Genomic DNA, 26776 nt, shown 5'->3' with positions numbered 1-26776 from the left:
ATTTTTACATTGTCCTTTAACTTGCCTTTAATTATTTTGATAATGAGCGACAACTACTTAGTGAAATAAACACTTAAAATAGTAAAAGAGGGTTAATTAAAAATTGAGGATCCCACTTAGTTATTATATAATATACATTTTGATAAATTTTAATGGTGAGTGCCTTATCCAAACTAAATACACACTTTTCTGTGAGGAAAAAGTCTGTCTTATTTTAATCCTGGGGGGAACTCTGGTAGTACCATATTTACTAAGCACTAGAGCTGCACAACAGGCTATTGTCAAAAGTCAGTGAAGCATGCCTTGAGAATGAACTGAAGACATGGTCCTCTGAAGAGAGGATGACTCCCCAGCCTAGGTAGCAAGATGACCTGATCATGTAGTAGAGCATTTAACAGTAGAACAGCTTAAAGGAGACTAATATTATGCACCCCCTGTTCCGTTGCAGGCTAAATAAAGTGGTCACACACACTCAACTGCTGCCTGTTGGAAAAGTGTCTTACATTTATCATGATTTTGAAGCTAGATTAGATAGCAAATTTTATGGGAAACTTTGCCAGGTAGTATGATAACTGATTATTTTCCTTTAATCCTGAACAGCACAATTAAAAAAAACTGCCATTAATATTTCAGCTACATAAGATACAGGATCTCTAAGGAAAAAATATTTCTTGCTCAATAACCTTAATCCTAGGCTCATACAAATTCTTCTCACCAACTGCAAAAAATACATAAACATTGCAACCTTTTAAATGAACGAGGTAGCGAGATAAACTTTTAAGTACCTTCCTAGATTGTTGGACAAATGTTTTTGAATAGCTTACACCATCACATATTTATGAACCTAGGGTTAAGGTAAGTTCTTATGATAAAACTCTACTTAAGAATAACAAAAAACGAAACAGATGGGAAAAATTTAAGTTTTTATTATTGGCAAAATTTTTACATTTGAATTCGAACTAAAACTCAAAGAGTTAAATATCACAATACAGTAACCAACTTCATGTTATTAAAATTTAAAAACTTATTAAATGTTAGAAGATTCCAATCAAGCTGCTTTCAGAAATGCTTTTCAAAGAATGCCTTATATCATAACATAAGGAAACAGTCTTAGTTCACATGAAGAAAAAAAAATTAGAGGGCCTAAGCTATCACAATATAAACACAATTTTAAAAAAGAATACAGAAGCAGAATTATAAGCTTTAAGCAAATTCATAAATATAAGTATCAAACACGTAGTTTAAGCCAATCAAACAAATATAAAATTAATTTTTTCAGACTGTCAGTGAATTCACTTAAATAACAAAACCGTTGACTTATATATATTTACGTATATACATAACAGCAGTCAGTCTTTAATGTCAGCTCGTATAATTTTCAAGAGAAAAAAAAATTCAATTCTGCCCAGCAGATGGCGGCTCCATTTTAGAGATTCATTTGATACAATTATAAAACAGTTCATTTAAGGAATGATGTGAGCTGTACAACAGGCAAAGGCTAGACTCTAATCTGAAATCACATTTTAAAAACCTTTTTATATGAAAACTAATTATTAAAATGAAAATCCTCCATTGGGTGCAGCATTGGGACCACTAAACTCATAAGCACCGGTTTCATCTACTTCTGGTTTAATATCTTCATCTTCTTCCTCCTGAAAACAAAAATATTCAACTCAATAAAAACTATTCAAACATTTAGACAACAGTTTGTTTCACTCAATATATGGGTGAGCCTGAATAGCGAACAAAACTTTTAACCAAAAAAAAAATATTTTTTTTAAATTATATAATTCACATTTTTTTTTTTCGACAAATTTTATTGAAAATCTAAAACAAAAAAATATTAAGATTCCTAAAAATGAGGAAAATAAAATCTTGAAATTTTTATTTAAAAATAAAAGTATAATAGACCAGTTCCAAAGTAACTAAATACAAAAATAATTATTAGATGGCTAGAAATGATTTTAAAAATTGTGATTTGAGTCCAATGTGGACAGCTGGAATTAAGGGATCACAAAGGGAAAAAGTCTTTAACTAAATAGACTAGAGTTTCTCTTCAAACTGAATGTAAATGCACCAAAAATCAAGTCAGAAAATCAAAGGGATTCGATATTTGTTTATATCAATTTTCACGTCTGAAATTATTAAACTAAAGAAGATTTCTATGTATTTTTTTACGTTGAATTAAAGGGAAGAAAACCAAGCTTATAGAAGTAATAGTTTAAAAATAATGAGTTTCAAGCATTGAAAATACAACTGTTTACTAACTTGTGACACGAATAATAACTGACTAATACGAAGTGATTTAAAGAAAAAAAATTTTGAATTAAAAATTCTTTAAGATATTAATTTAGACAAAAAATGCAACCATTGACCCATTTTAAAAAAAAAAAAAAAAAAAAATCTTTTTCTATTGTTTCAATATTTAGACAAGTAAATTAGTGTCTGGAATTCGTTGGTTTCAAAAACATGTTATGATAAATTTTAAAAATTTATGTCAGCTTTTGGAGTTCTCTGAAAACAGTAAGTCTCATTAGGAACTTCAGAGGACACCATACCGAGGAAAAAAAATTTCCTCGCAAATTCTCTTCTTCCTTCATTACTAATTCAAAATTTAAAGTGCAGAAAAAGTGAGTTCAGACAAACCTAGAGTAAGCCATGAAGTTCCAAATACTGAAAAGAAAATTTTAAAGTATAAAAACAAAAACAAATTATGAGAAGACAATTTAGGATTTCGGAACGGTAAAGTTCTCTTCTAATAATTTCTATGCATTTTAATATTTTAAAGTATTTTTTTCAGAAACTGAAACTTTATGACTTACTCTAAGTATGTCTGGATTTACTTTTTCTTTCTTTTTAAAATTAGTAACGAAGGATAAAGAGAATGTGACGAAAATTTTCTTCCACGCTATGGCAATAAAATGGCTGTATGTTAAAAGAAACATTTTCTTACCTATATATGTGTTTAAGCTATTCCCACAGTGTCCCAAAGAGTGCAAACGAAATTCTTTAATATATTTTTCATTTAACAATTTTAATTTAATTTTTTTCTGACAATTTTAGAATTTAATATGTTTATTGAAAAGTTTGATTAAAGAGCATGTGTCAGCAAAACCATGGAATCATTAGCCCTATGTGCTATTTCATGCATACCCTTACTCAATGTACTTAATGTTACAACAAAACAAATCAACATAATTGAAAGAAAAAAAAATGTATTTAATTTAAATCTCGCGTGGATTTTAGGCCACCCATTTATGACTACATAATGAAGTTTCAAAGTTTTACCTCTCCTGTAAAGTAAGAGTCTATGATCGTAAATGCTGATTTATACACTTCTGGGTTCTCATGGTGTTGTAAATTTTCAATCCTGTCCAATCCACCACATTGTTCAATAAAGCAGCAGACACTTTCTGTTGCACCTACTTTGGTAGCAGCCTGTTTAAAAAGAAAAATGTTTAGAAATTTTTTAAAGTATTTATTTAAAATATACTAAAAATGTGAATATATTGTAAAAACTTATTGGCAAGTATAGGTAATAAAATTTTTACAAAGCAGACTAGATATAATATTCTAAAAAAGGGAATAAAATTAATCCTCAAAAAAGACTTTTACGAAGTTCAAAATAGTACGTAGAATATTTTTAAATCTATTTTCTGATATTAAGATGGAATTGATAAAATTTTTTTAAAAAAAATTATTCATAAATTAGGATATGATATTAAAACACTAGAACTCTTCTGATCAAATGCCTCACAATGATTATACTAGCGTAACAGCAAAACTATTCTAATGATTTGAAAGAGGGGGAAAAAACACAGCGACCATACATGATACAGAAACAATATAACTGAATTTTGTAAACTTTTACCAAAGATTCATCAATCCTTAAGTTTACATGTTTCAAAAGATTTCAGATTTTATTTCTTTATACAAACTGGGACTCAAAATTCTAATACCCAATTAAAATAAGAAAATGTGATAATAATCACGATTTAAATTTCTTAAATTAGTGGAGTAATAGCTTATTTTCCCCAATCAATAGAGAAAAATCAAACAGAACTTAAAATGTCTTTTTAGAAATTCATGCAAAAAAACATTGATTCAGATACTAAATGCTCAGTAGATACTAAATAGTTAGTTTAATGAATCATTCTTAATAATTAATTTTTGAATAATTGATCTTACATGAAATCAAACATACATCAAGATTACTGAAAAAATATTTCAAAAGAGAGTCACATAAATAGAAGAAAGCAGAAAAAAGAAATCAAAATTTTTAAAATACATTTTCAATAATTGAAAAAATACCAGAAATTTCAGGTGGAAAAAGAAAATTTATCCTAAGAATATTATCAATATCTTAATAACAAATGCTGATGCGTAAATTCTTCATAAATTGTGTAAATGCTCATCTAAATGTGTGATTTTCATTCCTTTGAATAAGAATAGCTATATCAATCGCGTGAATATGGACATCACAGTGTGGTTTTAAAGACTCAATTAAGAATCACACTTACGTAAGTATAAAAAATTTAGAATAACTTATCTTTTATAAAACAGGAAGAAGCAATATTAAACAAAAAGAGTCACTCCTGATTTCAGTAACAACTTTTGGGGACGGAGCGATTAGCATTGCAGCCAAATAATATTTTCAAAAAAAAATAAACATAAGTACTGTCTTTCAATTCGCCACTTTGATAATTCACTGTTTATAAGAATTGTCATATAAAATTTGCTTACAAAATTATAGACTATTAGATAAGTGTTTACTTTTTATTAAAAGAGTAGGACCCATAAAACCACAAATCAAGTAAAATAAACATTCAAAAGAACTTGTAATAGCTACAAACTTAGTGATTTTAGAACTAATAAATCTTCCCCTTATTAAAACAAATTAATAAATAAGAGACAAAATTTTTCAAAGATACAAAGCTCTGTGGTCATACCACACAGAAATCTTAATTAGTCAATGATCCTGTAGAACATTAGCACAACGATCAGATTGCGATACTGACCTATAAACAAAACCCCACCTCAACAAAATTAGCAGAGTGGTAATATGATAAACAATAAATTGAAATATTTTTTTTAACCTTAATCTGGACAGGCACAAACAAACGCAAAAAAATCTTGTCTCCAGATTATTTTGATAAGACAAAAAAAATTCCTTGTCAAAATGAGGTTTTAAGAACTTTTCTTCCAACACTTTTGTGCTATCTCATTATGATAATCCAAACCATCACAATTTAAATAATCATTCACTGTTTAAATTGTTTTAAGTTAGGATTGCAATATTTATTTTACATAAAATAACTAATCACAATGCTTAAAACTTAATTTTTCATTTTAAACAATGCATTTGAGAACTTTAAATTAAAAACACAGATTTGTAACAGACACTTGTTTTGTTGTTGGTACTGAAAACGAAAATAAGTAAAGAATTAAAATAAACTAAATATTTCATACATTTAGAATATTAGCTATGGCATCCAAAGCTACAGTTAGAATTTTTGAATCCTTAACAGCAAGAAGGTTACAAACAGGTGGGATGACACCAGCTCTGACCAAAAATATAATCTGTTCTATTGTACCACCTGATGTGAAATTACAAACAGCCCAGATGGCTTCCTTTTGGCTTTTATAATCACCCTAAAAAGTAAGAAAAGAATAAAACCTTTAAAACATTATTGAAAGGTAAATAAATTAACATTATAAAGCGAACATTTAACAATATAATGGTAAGAAATTAAAGCTGTAATAAGATTTGTAAAATGCATTAATACACATCAGCGTTGTGCATAGAGACGAAAGGGGAACATCGCCGTAACTAGTCAATAGGGGCAACCTAAGGGCGTAATAAAACACTGTAAAGCCTTTAAATCTGTTACCAGACTATTAATATATTTGTATAAGACTGTTACTATATTTGTTGTATCAGAAATTTCTCATTTGATAAATACTTTGCTCGAGCAGTTATTTATGAAATATAAAATACAATTTTCTAACCAATTAATCAAATCAAGTTTTATGTAATTAAATATTTATTTTCTTCAAATCTAAAATATCTTACATTGATAATATACATTGATAAATACATTGAAAATATCTTACATTGACATAATTTTGATAATTTTAAGCAACTAGGTACCATAAAATAAGACTAAAATACGGATTTAAACTATTATGAATATTAAATGTTCCAATCAACGTTTTCAGTTGAAATTTGAAAAAAAAAATTTTTTTTTTGGGGGGGGGGGCACCTTTCTCAAAGATTACATTATTGCACTTTACAGGAATTTCGCCTAGTACACCTACACATCTCTGCAAACTACTGATGCACATTATTGGGTGTAATGTTTGCTTTGTAAATATTCGCATTGCATTCACAGTGCGGGCAGCCAAATTATTAATTTCAAAAAAAGCCCTTTTTAAGCATTTCAAAAAAAATATAATTAGGCAGAGTTGGAAAGTTTTTGACAATTAACTGTTTTATCTTGTTTTAACCGTCATATGAAAAAAAAAAGAAAAAAAAAAACCTTTTGGCATTGTTTTTGACAACTGTCAAAAATCATGCAAAACTGACTTTTTCATATGCTACAGACTGACAATACGTCGAAATATATTGGGATTGAGTTAATTGTGAAAACGTTGAATAGAACAATGTTAACGGTGTCTTTCAGCATAATTCGAAGCGAAAATCAACATAGTAAAAGAAAAATCTCATTTTGAAAAAGGGAAAATTAAGCACTATTAAAACACAAAAGGAAAAAAGCACCTTTAAGGGGTTTTAAAAAACGAAAATAAGCACATTTAAGAACTTTTTAAAATGCTACGCACCCTGATTCAATAGCAATGTAAAAGTATAAGAGTAGCATATTGAGCTGATACAAATTTTAATTTATTTTTTAATGTAACTTTATGAAATGATCAAAGAACAAAACTAAAATTTTATTCCCAAGAACTACAAAAGTTGTAAATTAAAAGACTATAAAAAATATTTCCAACAAAATGATTGCAGGCGTCAATAACGGCACTGACTAAAGTCACTTGCTAGCAGCAGTTATTAAAAATAAATAAAAGGAATTTGATATTTATTGCATAAAAATTTAATGTATGTGTTAAACACTGTTTAACAATTTTAATGTCTTTAAGAAAAGACATACGTTGCAAAAATATAAGACTTGAAGTATTGCTTTGTAACAAGGAAGAAATTGCATGGACTGATCCTATAGGAGCAGATTATCTCGAGGAGCAGCTTTTGAGGCGTCATGGGATTAGGCTGAACAGCGACACCTGTCAGCTGAGTTCCCGAAGTGCAACAGTATTCAACAAAAAGTAATGGCAGCGTGGGAGTGAGGAATTCTTTTTCTTTCCCCCTGTTTTTAGAACACTCATTCGAAGTTGATTTTGGGCCTCCTGATATACGTTCGGTGCATCAGGGAGGCGTGCAGTCCTGTTGTAAGAGATTTAAGATGCCGACAACTATTTTTGTGAGAAGATAATCCTTTTTCATCTTTATTTGTGTAAATTTGAATCTACAAGTGATGGCCTGTGTGGCGATATTTTTGTTGATGATATTATAATTAGCAATTTTTTTAATAATTTAGTGAGAATAAACATGGTGAGTTTTAACATTTCAGTATTTGTTTTATCTGTCTCATGTACTTTTTAACTCAAAGCAATCCATTCCTTTTTAGCTATTTATTTTTCTTTCGGGTTAATTACTAGTTTAGGTTTATTGCGACAACGCAATCTTTTTAACATACTTTTGGCCATGTTTCTTAATAAGATGATACGTATCCGTTTACAGGATATTGTAATTCTAGTATTTTGTGATTGTTTATTCTAAATTATTTCTTAATGGTTCATTCTAAATTAATCATTTAATCTTTTGTTTTACTTCTTAAACCCTTTTCCCTAAGCCATTAAGGAACAGCCATTATTAGTATGCATGAAGGGAATTTTTTTAAAATTAATAAATAGGATTTTTTAATTAAAGCTTCAGAATGACATACCTCATTAAGAACATCAATGACAAGACCCATAAGTCCATTATCAATAACAGCTTGGATTTGAGTAGGCGTACCTGCAGTGATATTAGAAACAGTCCAACAGGCTTCCTAAAAATAAATTTAAAAAGCACAGAAAAATTTTAACAATTTTTAATCAACAATCTTTTAACAAAAATTCAAACAGTGCTCTTTTTTTTTTTCACCTTAAGAATTAACATCTATTTTAGTGAGTCCAGAAAAGTTATGTCCATAAAAATTAAACGGCTTAATCCAAAAATTTATTTTATTAAAAATTTTTAAACTGCTTACTGTAATTTTGACTACAATTTTTAGTTGCTTAAGTGATCTTTGTTAAATATAAATATTCGTTTCTCCAATGTTTATTTATTATGATAAATCTATTTTTGAATGAATTCTAATAATTGAAAGCATTGAATTTTCTACAAATATATTACTAACTTTATAAATTAGAGCACTAATGTTAAAATAAATACAGTACAGAACCTGTTATCCGGAAATCAGAAAACCGGAAAACCAAAAAACCGGAACGAAATTCGGTACATTTTCCCACCATTTTTTTAAAAAAATGTTTTTTTTCCTCATAAGATTTTAGGATTTTTCTCTCTTTTTTGAAAGATGTTTACCTTGCCATCATTTTGGAAATAATCATCAGTGTATTACTTCATCGTTTTTTCTTCTTTTCAAGATTATTTCCGAATATTTTTTTTATTTTTAGTTGGGTTAACAATAAAAAAACGGCTTTTTGTAGCTATTCAGAAAACCGGAAAAATCAGTTATCCGGAATAGCGATTGTCCCGATCGTTCCGGATAATCGGTTCCCTACTGTAGTACTACATTTGTCCTCAGCATGCCCAAATACACATGCGGCCCTTCGTTAGTCAACCTGCTGTGCAAGTGGCCCTATACTCAAAAAGGTTGTGCACACCTACATTAGTGAATATTTATCACTAAAAGTTTCCTTAAATTTTTTTTCAAAAAATACGGGTAAATGGGAGATAGCCATAAAATACGATAGTCTTTGTTAAAAAACAGAAGACTTGGTAGGCATAAATATAGTTAAGTACAATTAAAGAGATTGTCACCCACCTTCACAATATTACTTTTGGGATGCCTAAGCAAAAACCTTAAAGTCTGAAGAGCACCAGCACTGATCACTGTTTGAGTTTGCTCATCATCTCCAGTCACAATATTTCCAACTGCTCTGAGTGCTGGTGTGATAATAGAAACTTCCCTCATCTCTAGAAGTTCACAAAGGCGTGGAACGACACCAACGTTGATTACTTCCTGAATCTTCTCGTTGCAGCCATCAGTCAGGTATGAGATAGCCCAGAGAGAGTCTGTGACCACTTCTTGATCTAAATAAATATAATAAAGTTAAACGAGAGATAAAATATCACTACTGTTCGTCAACAAACATTAAAAGATTTGATAATACATAGCTGCCAACTTGTTAAAAACAAAAATAGGAACACAAAGCATAATAAGCCTAATAGAGGTGACACAAAATGAAAATTCTATGTGCCAAGTCCATATCAAAATATCAATTTATAAACCACACGTTTCATACTTAAAATTATTTTAATTAACATTTTTAATAAAATTACTGATGAAGAATCACCTTTGTAGTAAACTTCTCATACGAAAGTCAAGATATTGGATTTTAAAATCAAGAGAATACAAATTGCGACATTTGATGTTAAAAATACGGAAATACAAATTGAGATATTGAAGTCTTAATTCACGTAAATACAAATCACTGTATTTTATTGTAAACAACCTTTTTAGTCACTTTATTGAAAACCATAAAACAGGATTTTTGTTGCTTAACACTAAGAAAAGTATCAAAATGAAAAACCGGGATAACTTGAGAAAAATTAAGAATCAGGAATAAAAAATAAACACTTTTTGCGAATAATTACTAATGTTTTATTAACTGCTTCAGAATTTTAAGAACCTACAGAGATAGCAATCTAATATTTAATAAAATATTACTTGCTACAGTTAATAGTGCAATTTGCTTTAATATTGGCAAAATTTTAACGAAAAAAGATAGATATAAATTCTAAATCAGAAACATACTGGTAATTTAAAATATAACACCTAAGCAAGCAGTTAGAAAACAAATGAGTAAAGCATAAGACAGAATTCATTGCAATTAAAATTTTATTTATAATTAAGATATCATTTAGAATTAAAATCTTACCACTGTGATTTATCAGTTCAGCAAAAGTAGGCAGGACCATTTTGATAGCGTCGAATGGAGGAGGCGGATTTTTATTACGGCAAAGATTAGACAAAGTCCATGTAATATTGCGTCGAAACAGTGGCTAAAATAATAAGAAAATTAGAATTTTTTAAATACATGAATGTCAATATTACATAAAAACGCTCCTATTTCAATCAAAAGTATGCTTACTGAAATGTCTGGTGTCAGTAGTGCTTGGAGTGGAGGTATAATGTTATTTCTAATAACCAAGTCTCTTAATTCAGGACCATCACCTTAAAATATTAAGATTAATTAAATCAACAAACATTCTAACGAAGACTTATTTCAAATCTAAAAAAAAAAAATAAACTCAAACATCTTTTTAATTATAGAAAAGAAAATACTGTAGTTTGTTTTTTTTTTTCAACGGCTGAATTTACCTTATTTTTGAGAGGAGAAAAACAAAAGGGCTAACATTGAATGCATTTGCCATTTTATTAAATAAATTATAATACAATTTTCCTTAAAATAAGCAAAACATTGTAAAAGCAAAAGGTCAAGCCAATGTCGTTCAAATAGCTTAAACCAACTAATGATTTAATTTTTAAAAAAATTTAAAAACTTGTCTCTTTTAAAAGTTAAGTTATTTTAAATTTGTATAAATCGTTGTAGTTTCGAATAGGAATAAAATTTAAAAAATTCTCAAAAATTTTCCACTTTTATGATTAAATACTATAATGGGAATCCACATTTCTTTAAACAAACTTAATTACATAATTTTAAAATGCTTAGATATCAGAGCTTTCCTTTAAAAATATTTATAAAAATAAATTAATATGAGCAAATTAATATTAAATACAATACTATCACCAAATCCATTTTCAGATTACTTTTAAAATTGGTTAAATGTATGTAATGAACAAATTAAAATATAAGTTACAGAAACTTTTTTTTCATTATCATATTAAAGACACATTATGCTTGTTACAATAAAGGCATAAATAGAAATAATGAACTCTTGCAAAAGAGTTCATTACTTTTATTATCGAAAGTTTTAAAGTTGGGGTTTCAATAATCTCTAAATGAAAATAGTAAAATGTGCTTCTCAGCCTTTGTGTTCAGAAGTAAAATTCTGGATAAACTATTAATAAAAATAAATTATTAGAACAAAAATTTGAATCTTGCCATTATTCAAAAAGATTTTAAGAACTGCATTAATATTCATAGAAAATGGGATGTTTTGAACATAAACAAAACAGAAATATTAGGACCAAAACTTAGTTTCATCATTCTATTATTTTCAAGTAATTTAAAAATTATTAATGTAAAATATATAAAATAATGAATAGAGAATGAAATGACCAAAACTTGGCATTGATTTATGAGGGTATCAACACAAATGGAGTACATCAAAAAGTGATCACTCAAACGAGTGATTCTCATTTTGCATGTCAGAATAACATTAGAATTTAAAAAAAACATGGGAAAATCAATTACCATACCTGCCAACATTGGAGAAATAAGATAAAGAGATTTTACTAACACTTTTAGGGATACATCACGCATAATGGGGTATGGTGCATAATCACGTTAAGTCAAAAAGAGAAATTCAAAATTGGAAATATAAGCACTTGACGCTTAGTGAAGTAAAAAGTATGTATAAATCTTAATGTAATGAACATTTTTTTTAAAAATCATTATTTATAATTACTTAAACTATAAACACTCAACATACTGCACAACTGGTAATAGTGATCTGTTGAAGAATAAGATAAGTATTTTTGTCATTAGCGGATTTTTCATAGCCAAATTTTTATTTTCTAATTTCTTCAACAAATACGGAGAAATTTGAGAATATACAGGTAAACAGGAGACAGACATAAAATACAGGAGTCTTCATTAAAAAAAAGGAGACTTCGCAGGCATGAATTCCGCATCAACTTTAATTTAAAAAAAATCCAAACACAGATTTACAATGATATATATTGCGTTAAAAAGTAATCACCCAAAAGCATGATTTAAAATTTCTATGCAGTAATATAAAATTAAAAATTTATTTTATCTAAATGTAGCCAAATCAGAGTAAGAGGCGCAAATACCTATCATTAATAAAATTAATCTTTTGTACAAATCGGAATCTCCAACAAAATTACTACTTGTTAGAAATTTTCTTTTTTGAGTGAACAATCTTTCATAAGTTTATAATATCAGAATTATTTTTAAGATTACCTATTTTATACTTTTGTTTTAACCTCAGTAGTTTCTTAATTCTAGCTTAAGCTATTATGGCATTTTTTCCCTCTAAGGTTGCTTTCTCTCTATGCTTTAAAAAGTTACTTATGAAAACTTAGGAAGGGGAAAAAAAAGAGGGCACTGATACGGTTGATGTCTCGTTAAAGAGATTTTAAAATCTAATTTCCTTTATGCAAGTTTGATATTTTTTTCATGGGCACATGCACATTTCACCAGATCTGATGCAACAATTACATATAATCTGCAAGATATCCCTAATATCTCAGAATATGATTCTTAACACTTTCCACGGAAACAGTCTAGAATTAATTGTAGGATAGCTTACACCTCACTATGTCTAATTTACATAGTTACTGAAACTAATGTTCACATAAGCATGATGCTTATATTATACATATATATAAATAATTTTCATTTGTAATCAATATATTTTGCCACACAAAGCTTTCAAAATAACCATTATATGGAACTTTTCTGTAACAGTACAATATGCTTTGAAAATTTATAATAAAAGTACTTTATGGTCCAATTCCATAACATTTCTAATAAAAAAAATATATATATTTTTTAAATGTAATTTCTAGTTATCTAACATTTAATTTACTAAAAAACCAGCAACTTATTATTAACTCAATTAAAAAATAATTAGAACTATATCATACTTTTTTTGGTTATGGTTTCAAATTTTTTTATAAAGTATTCACTTTCATCTCAGCACTACATGTTAAAGATACGCAATCAGCAACAAACAGAAAAATAAAGCTTAAATTCTTTTAATTCTTTCATGATATTTTTGGAGAATTAGTTCCTATTTTGGAAACAAAGGTTTCAACACAGAATTTAATTTCTTTACATTCAATAAATCTGATAAAACTATGTAATCATGATCATGCACAATATTAATTTGGCACAACTTAGTCCCGAAATAGTAATTACAATTGACCTTCAAAGTTGACAATAGTAACTTACCTGCAATGTTTCCCAAGGCCCATACAGCTTGCTCTGCAACATTAGCATGTGGAGAAGATAACAAACTTGTAAAAATAGGGACTGCTCCTGCCTCAACAACAGTTCTTGTTTGGGCAGAATTGCCAGATGCTATATTCGTTAGCGCCCAACAAGCTTCAAATTGTAGGGGGACACTAAAATAATTAAATCAGACTAAAGGCAAATTCTTAAAATAACAATCTGATGTATTAACTTATACTTTTTAACAATGATATGGTTTAGAGCTACAAACAGCTGTCAAAAACCAATATTGCACTAAAATGTTGGTTGATATGCCAAATGCTAGGTTTAGTTCAAAGGCATATGAGCCAGAAGCAGTTACGTTGCCCAAACAGACAGAAGTACATGTTCACGTAAATCAATTATCTTTATGCATGAAAGTCAATTATTACTTACTTTTTGAACAGGTAAGTACATAAAAAAAATTAATAGAATTAAAGAGTTAATAATTAAAAAAAGAATTAATTTTTTTTCTAATACAAAGTGAATTGCAGATTTCAAAGTGGCTTTTCAATTATCAATCCAGAAAAACAAATTAGATCTTAATAGTTAATTTAATAGTAAAAATACATTCGAATCTACTGATTGACATTTGATTCAATAGACAAATTAGTTTGTTAGCAATTTTTAGCACTTAAGACTATTAATAAAACCATAACTTTGGTAGCCTGCATAGATAACTATTATTCGTTCATAAAGCAACTGATTTTCTTATATTTCAAAAAATTTTTATGCAAAAATATATGTTTAGTAAGACCCCTGTGTCCTGTAAATATAACTTCTTAATAGCTAAAACTAAACTAAGAAATATTTGATAACTGGAACTTTACCATTACATAAACATGTTTTGAAGAAATGTAAATACATGTCCTGTGGGAGAAATTTTTTGAGCTATCTGCGACTAAACTCTCTAGCACTCATATCTTTCAGCAAGATACTTTTAATACTAACAAACAGTTATGTTACTAGTCTAAATCAACAAATATGCCTAATTACAAACAAAAAAAATCTTAATTGAAAATGTAATAATTTTTTATTCTAACATGGTAGATATTCTCAAATGTTGTTGGGGGGAAAACAAACATATTTACTTCTTCGCATTTTGTAAATAATAAATATCATGAAATCCGTAGTAATAATTGACACAAAAATATATAACAAAATCACGTAAATCGAACTCCTCAAAAGTGAGATTCGTTTTGAGATTAGGTTGTTGAATTGAAGGGTTTAGTGGTACCAAGTAGGTTGTTGTGATAAATATTGTATAAAAATATTGGATTTAAACACTATGAAGCAATAACAGCAATCAATAACAAAAACTTCTAAAAGTTGATTTAATTTTAATTAAAAATTGATTTTCATTCATTATCTAAATAAGAGAAAAATATGAGTTTATAAATAATTTAAAAGCATGCTAAAAGAAAATCTTTCTGCATAATTTTTAATAAAAAAAATAAAACACTAAAAAATTATTAATTGACGAACTTGAAAGCTTTTCTCTATAATTTATACTAAAAATGATATTTCCATATCATGGTCTATGGCAGTATAAACGCAAATTCTTGGCAACTTCCGGGTAGAAACCCGCAAGAAACTAAAAAAAAAAATCCCAGAAAGGAACCAATTTGAAAGATATAACTTGTAATAACCTGCAGGCAAAAATATCTACATTAAAGAAAAAATAAAAAACTTTGGCGATTGTAGTTGCTGTGACAGATCACGATACGGAAATATCCCCCTGAAAATTATAAAAAAATAAACATTTAAAGGTGCCACATTTTTTTTTTTTTAAAAAAAAAGGGTTTTATTTAAAAAATTTTAAAACCATTCAAAAAATTTATTAATATACCCTCTTTAAAAAGGAGACACTTTAAAAAATTTAACCACTTAATAACCCTAACAAAGTAAATATTTGCAATAGGAATTAGAATTAAACCTATATACAGATAATTTTTAGGTGTAATTATTTAAACAGTTAATTTTTATTAAAAATGAAAATAAAAAGGCAGTGTTTTTAAAGGATGGACACTGGTTCAATATTAAAAACTTTTATAAAACAGGTTTATAACGATATACATTCTGGATACTAAAGAGAATGGAAAAAGTATAAAAAAAATATCAAACTCAGAAAACTTATGGTTTGAAATATTATTAAAATTAACTTTTTAAAATGTTACTTACTTATCATGACGTAAAAGAAATTGTACAAGTATGGGAACAACTCCTGTAGCAATCATAGCATCTATAGGTGGACAACGCTCCCTGGAAAGTATTTTTCTTGCATTCTGAGCAGCTATCAATTGTTGATGAGCATCCTGACTACAAATGCCTTGAACTATTTCTTCTATAGACATTCCAGCAGTCTATGAAAATAAAATAAATTTTAATAAATTAACAATTAAGTTTGAAATAATATCACAATATTAAAACCAAAATTCTCATATCAAGTTCAAAATCTATTGATATTTACCAAAGCTAATAAGAGATAGTCTTTTTTATATGCACACACATAATGCTTATTTGATAATAGAGATGTAACAAACAGTGATTTGGCTGAATATCAAAATATTCTGTCAAAAAATCTGCCGAATATCGAATATTTGGTGGCTTACTTCATAAAAAATCATTAACACTTTTTGCATATAAATTTAATTATTGAAAAATTATCAAAACTTAGCTTTATTATCCGTAGGATAAAAAATCAATAATCTTGTTATATTTGTAATACAGTAATGTTGTCCTACAGTAACGTAAAAAAAAAAAAAAAAAAAAAAAAAGATTGTAAAACAAAGATCAAAACTAACAACATTCAGTAAAAAATAATGTTAATGTTGTTTAATTCTTTACTATTTAATTTCATTTAATCAAGTTAAAAATAATTAGGTTAGGTAAGTGATAAAAATAAACAGGTAATAATCAAATAAGTACCAAGCTTCCACCAAACGAGGTACCCAGTAAATAAACAGATAAGAAAAATTACAGTTTCTCCCACGATATCTGCTTCGATTATGAAATTAAAATATTAAGAAACTAATTCAAACTTTAAATTAGTATATAATCTGAGTGAGAGTAAAGTAATCAAATAATAAAACTTCATAAACAAGACACCTAGGTAAAAAGTAAATATAGCATAAAAATTGCATGATTCTTCCTAACACCCACCACAGCAATCAAGGGAGAAAAACTATTTTTTGAGTGATGACCTCGATGATCAGCAAGATTTGTGCAGGGTTCATTCTAAGCGGGGTTTACGGGGCGGCCCGCCCTGTATGCCCTTTTGATATAAAATATCCGCCCTATTGCCCTTTACTCCTTTTATCCTGCCCTGATATAATTAAATGCGCCCTGTTGTGTCCCCTCCAAAAAGATACCACTTTCCTGTAAGAAAGGATTTTTTTGTCCTGTCTCTCTTAATTAACTCTTAATTTAAATACGTAACTTTCCTTTATTTAAAAGTATTAAATTTATTTATAGCTGTATGCTTGTACCTCAAAAATATTAAAAAAGGAAATTTATTTGAAGATACAACATGTGTTATTCGCAAATTTTTTCTTTTTCTGAATGATCACAATCCAGCTTTAATTTGGCCGCCCATTTTAAATAGAACTAAATAAATTTATAAATTAAGAAATGGTTTTCTTTCTTTAATAGTAACTCGTTTGTTTGACGATATTTTTCAAATGAGGTGTTTGATTCGACACTATCACAATTACCAAGCCGATCGATAACTCTATGTTGTATTTTCCATATATTTAAATATGACACTTTTATACTGTTACTTAAATTATTTTTTTCTTGTTATTATAGAAATTTGGTCTTTATTTTTGCGCTTATTGCAATTTCGGCTATGATCTATATCACATACCATGATTTGACAACGCATTGTAATATTAGATAGATTAATTTAAATACCAAATTTTTTTCATTTAATATTTTTCAGCTTTTTATTTATTTATTAATTTATTCTTAATATCAATGTTATCGCTTTGCTAACTCTGCGTTTGTAAGATCGTGCGTCGTAAATATTGTAAATTGAATTTATTTTAATATAATGAGCAAATTTTCATTTTGATTCTTCTTAAAACTTAAAATGTTAATTTAAATACAATAAAAAGTGCTGCGGTCGCAAATGAATCTTTTTTAATAACTTATTTATTTACTTTATAATAATTTGTAATTGCTTTAATTGTTTTATTTTATTTCTCTTAATCACAGGGTCCGTACGCGCCAGACTTGATAAGTCATGGAATTGTCATAGAAAAACGTAATTTTACTTGTAACGTACTTGTACGTTTTTGATAACGTAATTTGCGACATTTCCCCTTTCGAAATTGAAATTTAAGAAAGAAAAAAAAGTTTTTTTCCACACCGATCTTTATTAGGTGCATCCATACCCAGATAAAAAAAAAATCTGAATTGGCAAAATCAGTGGTAAGTCTCCACTCAGGGGGCGTCGCCTTTAGGCAGGGCATAATTAGTACAGTGACAGTGATTTATAATAGAGAATCACTTAGGCTGTTCCATGGTCATTCAATGGTTAAGAAAATTGAACAGTGCGAGCGTTAGTTTCTTACACTTCAGATAAGTTATATACATTTCTTTCTTTTTTTTTAATATATAGTATTACTTTTTGTGCTGATTTAGTATTTATCATGAAAGCAATTTTCTTTTTTTTTAGTTATTTATTATTAATTTCGTTTCTTTAACATCTTAATTTATACTTCTTTTTTTATCTATTTATCCATCTTATTTATAATAATTTTTTTTTGTAACAGAAAATCTTGACTAAGTGCATTTTTATTTTTTTTTTTTTCGGGTTTTTTTTCCTTCTCTTTTTGCAAAAGTTCATGAATTGATGAAGTACGATTTTACTTCGCTTCAATGCAGATTATTGGGTAGTATTTTTATTAAATTTTTTTAGAATGACTTAGTTTTTGAGAAGTTTTTTTATTTATTAGTTTGTTTATTTTTTATTAATAATTTCTCCGTTTATTTTTCGTTGTCTTGCAGCTTTGTTTCATATTTTAGGATAATTTATTTTATTTTTTAGCAGACAAAAATATGCGATTTTATTCTTTATTTTTTTTTTTGCTTGTACTTTGATTTGTTAGTTTCTTTTTAGGGTGATTTGATATTAAAAATATGCCTTTTTTAATGTTTTTTTTTTTTTTTTTTTTTTTTGCATAATTTATTTTTATTGTAACACTTTATTGCAATCTTATTTTCCTATAATTAATATTTTAATTGATGCTCATGTATTGGATATTTTAACTGTTTATTGCGTTTTTGTGTTAAAAAACAACGGTAGCGTTTCTAGCTTTCGGTAGCGCTTTTGTGTTCAAAAATGTTCTTACATTAATTTGGATTTAATTTTGATTTCACACAGATTTATTTGTATAAATTTTTTAAACAACTTCGTAACTATAAAAAAGTTTATTTTCTATTATTTTTTTATTGTTGCTCTGTAAATTCCTTTAGTCTTATTTACCCTTTCCTTGCAATTAATTATCATAGGGGTGCATAACCTGCGGCCCGCCTACTACTGAAGTGCGGCCCGCGAGAGCTACTGATCACAATAAAAAATTTTAATCGCACTTTTGAGTCATCGCGTTTTGACACGTTCAATTTTAATAGATTCAATAGTAAACGTATGTTTAACGCGCTTTCTTTAATTCGAATTCATCGTAAATATAAATTATTTTGTTAAACACTTATTTCCACTTTGTAACGTGATTTCGAAAATCCTGAATTTTTTATTAATTTCAATAAACACTTTTTGGTGCAATTTATTTGTGACAATTTAATCTTAAATCTAAGTAATTTTTTTTCTTCTTTTTTTTGCTCTTCTTTCTTCTTTTAAGCTATTTTTTTTTTCAGTAGTTATTGCTATGCATTCCCACGTACTATAAAAAATTCCTATAATCTCATTACGACATACGAATTTTAAATCTCCCATTCGACAAACTTTATTCTTGCTGAGTTCAGCATAAATTTAAGTAATTAATATTACTTTTTTTTTTTGAATTGCCATACTTTTCCACGTGATTTTGTAACTACGATGTTATTACAACACGCAAAAAGGAATTTTTTTCTTCATTTTTTTTTTTAAAGAAAAGTTTATTAATAACGCTCATTGAAAAAAATGCTGTGTCATAATAAAAATGCCTATAAAAAGAAAAGCTAATGAAAAAGAAAAACAGAAAAAACAAATTGTTCTTGGTTCCTAAAACAAACTTTTAACACTGAAAATCAGTTTTCTATATTTCCAGTTATTTATTTAACAGTACAGGGAAAGAGTGATAATAAATTAATAGTATGAGACGTTCTGTTAAAATGCTGCATTATAATAAAAGCAGCAGAAAAAGTCAAGAAAAAAGAACTAAGTCAACAGAAATGCTCTGAAGCAGAATAGAAAAAAGCAAAAATGAAAAAAAAAAAATCGTTCTCAATTCTCAGAATTAGAAGTATCGAAAAAATAACGAAATAGATTTGTCTGATTAAAAATAATAATTTTTTTTTTTTTTAAAAAAGCAGTAATTCAAAAACTTGTGGTTCAGAATAAAGTAATCTAGTTTTCCAACTTTCTTTTTTCCCTTAGTCTTCTAGAAGATAAATTTGCAAGCCATGTGCAGAAACATGGATTTTGAAATTTATGTTAAAACTATTTCTTATAATAAACAATACTATAATATAGTCAAAATACAATTTTATATTTTTTATCATATCTATACAAATTCAAAAGAAGAAAAAAAAAACTCAGAAAAATATATTTTTAAAGAAATATTCTGAGGAATATTTGACTGCTCATTTAACCAACTGAATTTTTGACTAAAGTGCCAAATGCTCATTAAATCCTTAATTTAAATGCAATATGATAGCAACCTGAGAAATTCATAAGTGGTGGAAAACGTGAATTTTTAAACTGCTCACTGTTTGTTGCTTAAGTAATCATTTTCGATAAAAAAAAAAAATAAAATAACGTTTACTATATAAAAAAATCTAAGAATTAATAAAATGAAATAATAAAGTACATTACCAAATAAGTATTGAATTTTATTTTGAACTATAAGTTTTGTTTTTATTTTAGGTTTTTGTTGAAAACTTATAAGTTTTCTTCAATTAAAATATTTAATTTGAATTTATATTACTTAATTCAACAAAAATTTTTTTCTTACTTTCATTCTGGGAGCATTGAAGTTTTTTTTTTTATTAGAATTTATCTTTAAAATGAATTTTTGTATTGCATGATTTGATAAAAATGGCATTTTTTCTTTTTTTAAAAGTATTAGTTTTTTTTTATTTTCAAATGAATTCTAATAATTGAACGACTTTAATTTTCAACAAATATATTATTAGGTTTATTGATAAAAAAAAACTAGAACACTAATGTTAAAAGAAATATTACTACATTTGCCATTAACGTGTAAGTTTGATATTATTGCTGCGACTGAATTCAAGTATAAAACTTCCAGTATTTTTTATTTAAAATGACTGGAAGTATGAATTTTATTTTGCAATTTTTTTTGTAAATATTGTTTTTTATGTATATACTTCAGAACTTCGTTTTCAACAGTTAAGCTTAAAAACGCAGTTTATTTTATTTTTTTATAAGGGAGAGCCAGATACATAATAAGTTTATTTTCAAGATAATTATTCATATTTTATCTGAAAATAGTTATTCTAATCATCAACTCGAGAAAGAAAAACATATCTGAAAAATTTCAGTTGTTTCCCCAGGTCTTTCAAAGGTATGTGTAAAATTTTAAATATATTTTTAGTGAACTAAGAAATATTGAGATAAAGGAAAAAAACCTAGTTTGAATTTTTTTTTAAATTTTTCAATTCAAACTGTAGCTTTTTTTCCTTGGAAAATTGTAGTTATACATTTGATAATTATAATTGTGATTAGTGATAAAAGTAAACTTATATATAATTATTCATTTTAACTATGCAAAGAAGGGTAAGATATTTGCCCTTTTTATAAAATACAATGTCCTTTTTAAAACTTGCTGCCCTTTTTTTTAAAAGTATAGTGCCCTTTTCAATTTTTAGCACCCTGCCCTTTTTTTAGTCTAGAATGAACCCTGGATTTGTGGGAGAGCCTGACCAACAAAAACAAAATCTAAATTCCTGAAGAAAAAATTTTTGAAAAACATCTCAGTTTTCCAATTACCGTATTTTCAAGAAAAAGTGAAGAAAAATAAAGCCTAATTTGTTCAAAGAGTCTACATTAAATTTTATGAAAAATCTAGCATTATAAGAATCTAAAATTAGCATTCAACCAATACCCTGTATTATGCATACATAAAACTTTGTGCTTTTGCAAATTTTTTGCAAAATAAAGTCTAAAAATATAGTAATTTTGATTGTATTGAAAGAAAATAAATGTATAAGTGAATCTATTATTTAAGATGCGATATTGTCAAATCAATACAATAAAAATTACTCAAATAAATTTTTTAAAATTTATTTTAATTTCATTTAATACTATTTATCTGGACAGTTTAAAAATGGATCTGAATTCCTTTTAAATGCCCTCCTGGTTACAAAAAGTATTATATATTAGTCTTTTGTTAACTTACATTTGTTTAATTACATTTTTAAAATATTATCAAAAGGTGAAAACTTTGGTTGTATTTATTTCTTACAAAACATGGGAAAAAATCTGGAAAAGAAATCTTTCTTTTGGAAAAATCCAGAATGTACTTTAATTGTTAAGAAATAAAAATGAAATTTCTCGTATTACAAAGACTTTGGTTTACCTTATTCTGTGGTGACAACGGGCTTGCAGGGTCATCTTCAAACTCATCTTCTACATTACGTCTTTTAGACAAACTTTCATCTTTTTTCTGCTTCCTAAGCTCTACATTAACTTCAGTTCTTCTCCGTCGCATAGTCTACAAATAAAGATTGTTAGCAGTGATACTCAAAAAGTTTATTTCTAAAATGAAATACCAAAATTGATTGAGGTTTTTAAACAAATATAAGATTTTAGACACATTATGTCATCAAATATTGTGGAATTAAGTAAGAAACTTGAAATATGAGAAAAATTTAATTCGAGAGTCCAAAATTTAACATTTTGCTATGCAATGGGAAAAAAATTCCATAGAAAATTTTTCTATTTTTGTTAAGATACGTAAAATGTTAACATTTAAAAAACGAAACAATCAGGTTCATAATGATATGAATTATCCTACTCCTATTTGAAGTAAAAATAGCAACAACAAAACACACGGGGAAAAAATATAGGCTATCAAAAATAAGTTTTAAAAAAAAAGAAAAGAAAAAGACAAATCAAAAAAATTACAGGAGTGTAACTTCAGTACTGAGGACTGAAACCAGTCTTGCAAAAAGATCAAAACTGAATACCATCCTCAAATTAACAATATTTATTTATCATTTGTTTTGTAAATTAAATTTCCAATAAAAAAATTTATTTTGCTTCCTTTAAAAAACTATTAAAATTATTTTCTGGCAAATAAAATTTTACTTAAATTTTTTATGAAAAGATTTTTTACAATTATTGCAAAATCTTAATTATTGATCATGAATGCTATAACATCAAAATGAGGGAATGCGATCGACTGCACTTCTGTATCTGTTTGTATAAACAAAGTTTGTATTGTTGAATCTGAATCTTCTTGTGTTTGCATTTTTCCTCAACATTTTTGGAATCTGTACAAAGTTTATATAAGATGATTTTAGGACTAAACATTAAAGCTGATGAAATGAAAAATAAGAGGTATGAGTAGCAACAAGGGAAAGTTTAATGATGGAATTAAGCAATCAGAGTAAAAAGATATGAAGTTAGCTGTTATTTTTAATTTCCTAGCAGACAAAAATAAACAAGTAAAAATAAAAAAAAATATTTCTTTTTTAAAAAAATATTTGAAATTAATGACATAATATGTGGGCCATTCTTATGCAAAGAGCAATGTAGATTTTTTAAATATTCCACTAATTCACTCAAAACTGGTTAATTGGTAAAACTGAAAGTTCTGTCATGAAATTGTTTTCAGAGTGGCACTCTTGAATAAGAATTAAGACATTAAAAAAACAAATATTAGCTATAAAGATTTTTTTTTTTTTACTGAAAGATAAAAGGATGTTTACTATTTTAATTCACACAACATCAAAGTTATCAGACATGGACCATTTAATTAAAACTAAATATTTGTTACTTGACTTGTTGGCGTCATATTTTACTCAGGGTAGATTTCCGTAACACCAGGGACAATAGCAAAATTTTAGCAATGACTGGGTGCTGGCAGGAGGAGAAAAAAAAACATAGCAGAGGGCACCAAATCTAGGGATATCACTGAGAGCCACTACAAACCACTACATATTTTTACTTTACAATTTAGTTTTTGATGCTTCCAACTTTATATGTAATAAATTACACATGAAAAAAACCTTAGGGAAATATTTAAAGAAAAAGTAACATTCTTGAAATGGTTAAAACTTTATACATTGATACTTCTAATTTTTTATACATTAAACTACATAGATTTCAGCAAGCAAATGGCCCTTAAGAAATATTTGGCCCCTTGGGGAAAGCAGTTGGTGCAAACAGGTACAGTTACTAAGTAGAAATACCTCTTTATTTGCATAAAAATATAAGATTAAGGTAAGGTAAGTACAGATAAAAATCAGTCAACTGAACCAAAGCGTTACTAAACCTTCAAAAATATAAATCACAAAATGCTCTATTATTAACATTCTTGAAAATTCAGGTTTATCTTTTTATAGCTGATCAATTTTAATAAAAAAATTGCATTTATGTATAAACTATAATAGATAAATTATTAAAAGTAAACAATAAATTTAACCGATATAAAATATTGATTTCATTAATATGTTCTTTTTTCTTACCTCAGTGTCTCTGCCCTTATTCTTGAAATTTTTTAGTCTACTTTGAGTATACATGGTTACCTAAAAAAAAGGACAATTATTAAGAAATATAATATATTTATAATTAACAAAATATTATATTAACTATTAATCTATTTTATAGTTTAAATATATGAGAACGGTATCATTCAAACATTTTTAATATAGCTATCATAATTATAAGGGTCACGTTATAATAAGCACTTTTCAAAAATATATTCTTACAATAACTTTGCCAAAAGTTGCAGCAATGAAAGTCAAAATAATTGTTTATAACTTAATAAACAAAATAATTAAATAAGCCTCAATTGAATAGTAGGCAATAAGATATTAGTAAGTGACAACAATAAGTACAAAAATTTTTACTGTCACTTCGCCGTTTAATTCAAATATTTATAATAAATTATGAAATAACATTTTAATATCTTTACCTTCGGCAAAGGCTTCTTAAATTTTTTAAAAAAAACTTCCAAGTAATAAATAAAGTTGACTCACACGAGTATATTCTTTGCAACGCAGAAATCAAATGGAGCCAAGAGAACAAAAACGTACAAATGATTGGCTGACTGATTTAAAAGTCACTAAACTCATCTTCTTCTTGCAACTGTAAAGAAAGGAAGTGAAGAAATCAAACTACCTCATTTTAAGTTGTATTTTGACTAAAAGTACTGGTAGCTTATGAAAACTCTAGCGCGTCGTTAAGGAAAACTATTTCGAAGAATTCTGCACCACTAGATAGCAAAATGATAGCAGAAGATAAAATTTTAGCAAAAGTTCCATTTATTTATAAAATTTTAAAAGCATCAGTCAGCTGAGAAATTATACTTTTTAATTTATTTTTTAAACTTCAATCTAAGAATTCTCAAAGAATATGGTTACCGCATTTTTAATTCCGTCGAGAGGAAAGCATTTGGTGAAAATAATCCTTAAAATAACTTTTTAGAACACCTTTAAGCACCAAACCTATTTTAAATAATAATGTAAAATATTAAATAATTACGTTAATCACGTGTGCTTATGGTTAGTGTTTTTTACATTTGGGATGCGCTGCAAGTTCTTTAGCTCCCGCATTTCCAGATTACTGTGGTGTCTTTGAAGGCTATCTGACTCAACGTGTTCAATCTATCAACAGTAAACTTAGTAAATAAGGAAAAAACATTAAATGTTTAAGACGGTACACGCAGTTATGTAATTACAAACATAAATAGTGAAAAGATAGTAAACGCATGGTTTGAGAGTCTATAAAACACATATTACCTTGTCAGCAATATATTAACTTCGAAATTTAAATCTAAAAATTTTTTGAAATAACTTTGTCTCACTACTCTTAACTGAATCTTGAAATCTGAATCAGCAAGCCTGGTGAACACTGTTTGGTTTGAAGCACCAAACTGCTGATCTCAAGCGCGCGAGTACGAACCAACAGGAAATTCTCTTGTAGTGAATGTAAATACCTGCTCTCTATTTATAACCTTATTGATTATTTGTTTACTTTTTATCATAAAATTATACATACTTTTTTTATTACAATCCTTTTTTAAAGTATAGTAATTTTAATGAAATATTAAAATTTTTTGCTTTAAATAATCCACCTTATAAAAAAAGCCCAGACGCCAGATGGTTTTTTAAGGTCAAGTGCCATTGCCCGGTATACCCTACACTGATGTTTTTTTAAGGTAAAGTATCATTGCTCGGTATATATTTGCCCGATACTCCAAACACTGATGTTTCTTCTAATCTATCGCCAGTAAGCATTAAAATATCGAATAAATGTAATTATATCCACGAATAAATTAATATCAAATCGGATCCCATATAGCACTCATCTTCCGAAACCTTTCCCTAGGACCTCCCAAATGCAAGAGTGGCCCTAGACTTAGCCCGACAGGGGGTCAGCAATGCCCCGATAGGGGGGCTAAGATAATTTTGAAAATAAGCAATAATTTTTAATATACGAAAAATAATTAATATGACATAGACATATTTGTTCTGATAAAAAATTTATCATGATTCAAATATTAACAAAGAAAAAATATAAAACTGATATCTGAATAAATAAACAATATATGCACATCCATCATAAGATTCTACAGTGTTCTCAATTATATATTCTACTCAAACAATGCAACTCAAACAATAAAAAATTTATGCACAACTAGAAAAAATTCCAAAAATTCGAGCTTACTACTACTAATGTTTAATTCCGTAGCCTTGTAATTTTAAACCTAATCCAGCAGACAAGAGAACTCCAGGATCAAGTAGTGGAAGAAATTTTTGCATTCGTGGAGGACGTTTTGATAGCCCGCATTTGAGTTACATGGAGAGGAAAATCACGAAATCCTCCTACGGTTAGTCTGATACCAAGGGAACTCTAAGAAAT

General features: G+C 27.4%; 1 protein-coding gene across 2 annotated transcripts; it reads right to left on the bottom strand.

Moving 5' to 3' along the window:
• Window positions 1–904: 904 nt before the first annotated feature.
• Window positions 905–25012, bottom strand: LOC107452424 (importin subunit alpha-1). 2 transcript variants are annotated; one of them, XM_087160950.1, is made up of 12 exons: window positions 24892–25012; window positions 24379–24438; window positions 22266–22400; window positions 15685–15866; window positions 13465–13637; window positions 10453–10535; window positions 10240–10363; window positions 9123–9391; window positions 8019–8123; window positions 5470–5652; window positions 3289–3438; window positions 905–1652 (listed from the first exon to the last, which is right to left on the bottom strand). In XM_087160950.1, exons 2-12 carry the CDS (start codon window positions 24430–24432, stop codon window positions 1554–1556), a joined length of 1557 nt encoding a protein of 518 aa, XP_087017076.1. In that variant the 5' UTR covers window positions 24433–24438; window positions 24892–25012; the 3' UTR covers window positions 905–1553. The 2 variants fall into 2 exon arrangements, with proteins under 2 accessions (XP_087017076.1, XP_087017075.1); XM_087160949.1 differs by having other exon boundaries at window positions 24828–24991.
• Between the last annotated feature and the right edge of the window lie 1764 nt (window positions 25013–26776).

This window comes from Parasteatoda tepidariorum, chromosome 4 (assembly GCF_982258835.1).
Source record: "Parasteatoda tepidariorum strain Cologne lab strain chromosome 4, Ptep-v5.0, whole genome shotgun sequence".
Classification (NCBI taxonomy): Eukaryota; Metazoa; Arthropoda; class Arachnida; order Araneae; family Theridiidae; genus Parasteatoda; species Parasteatoda tepidariorum.
Note: the sequence above shows the minus strand (reverse complement) of the source record. Positions and strands in the feature narration are given on the sequence as shown.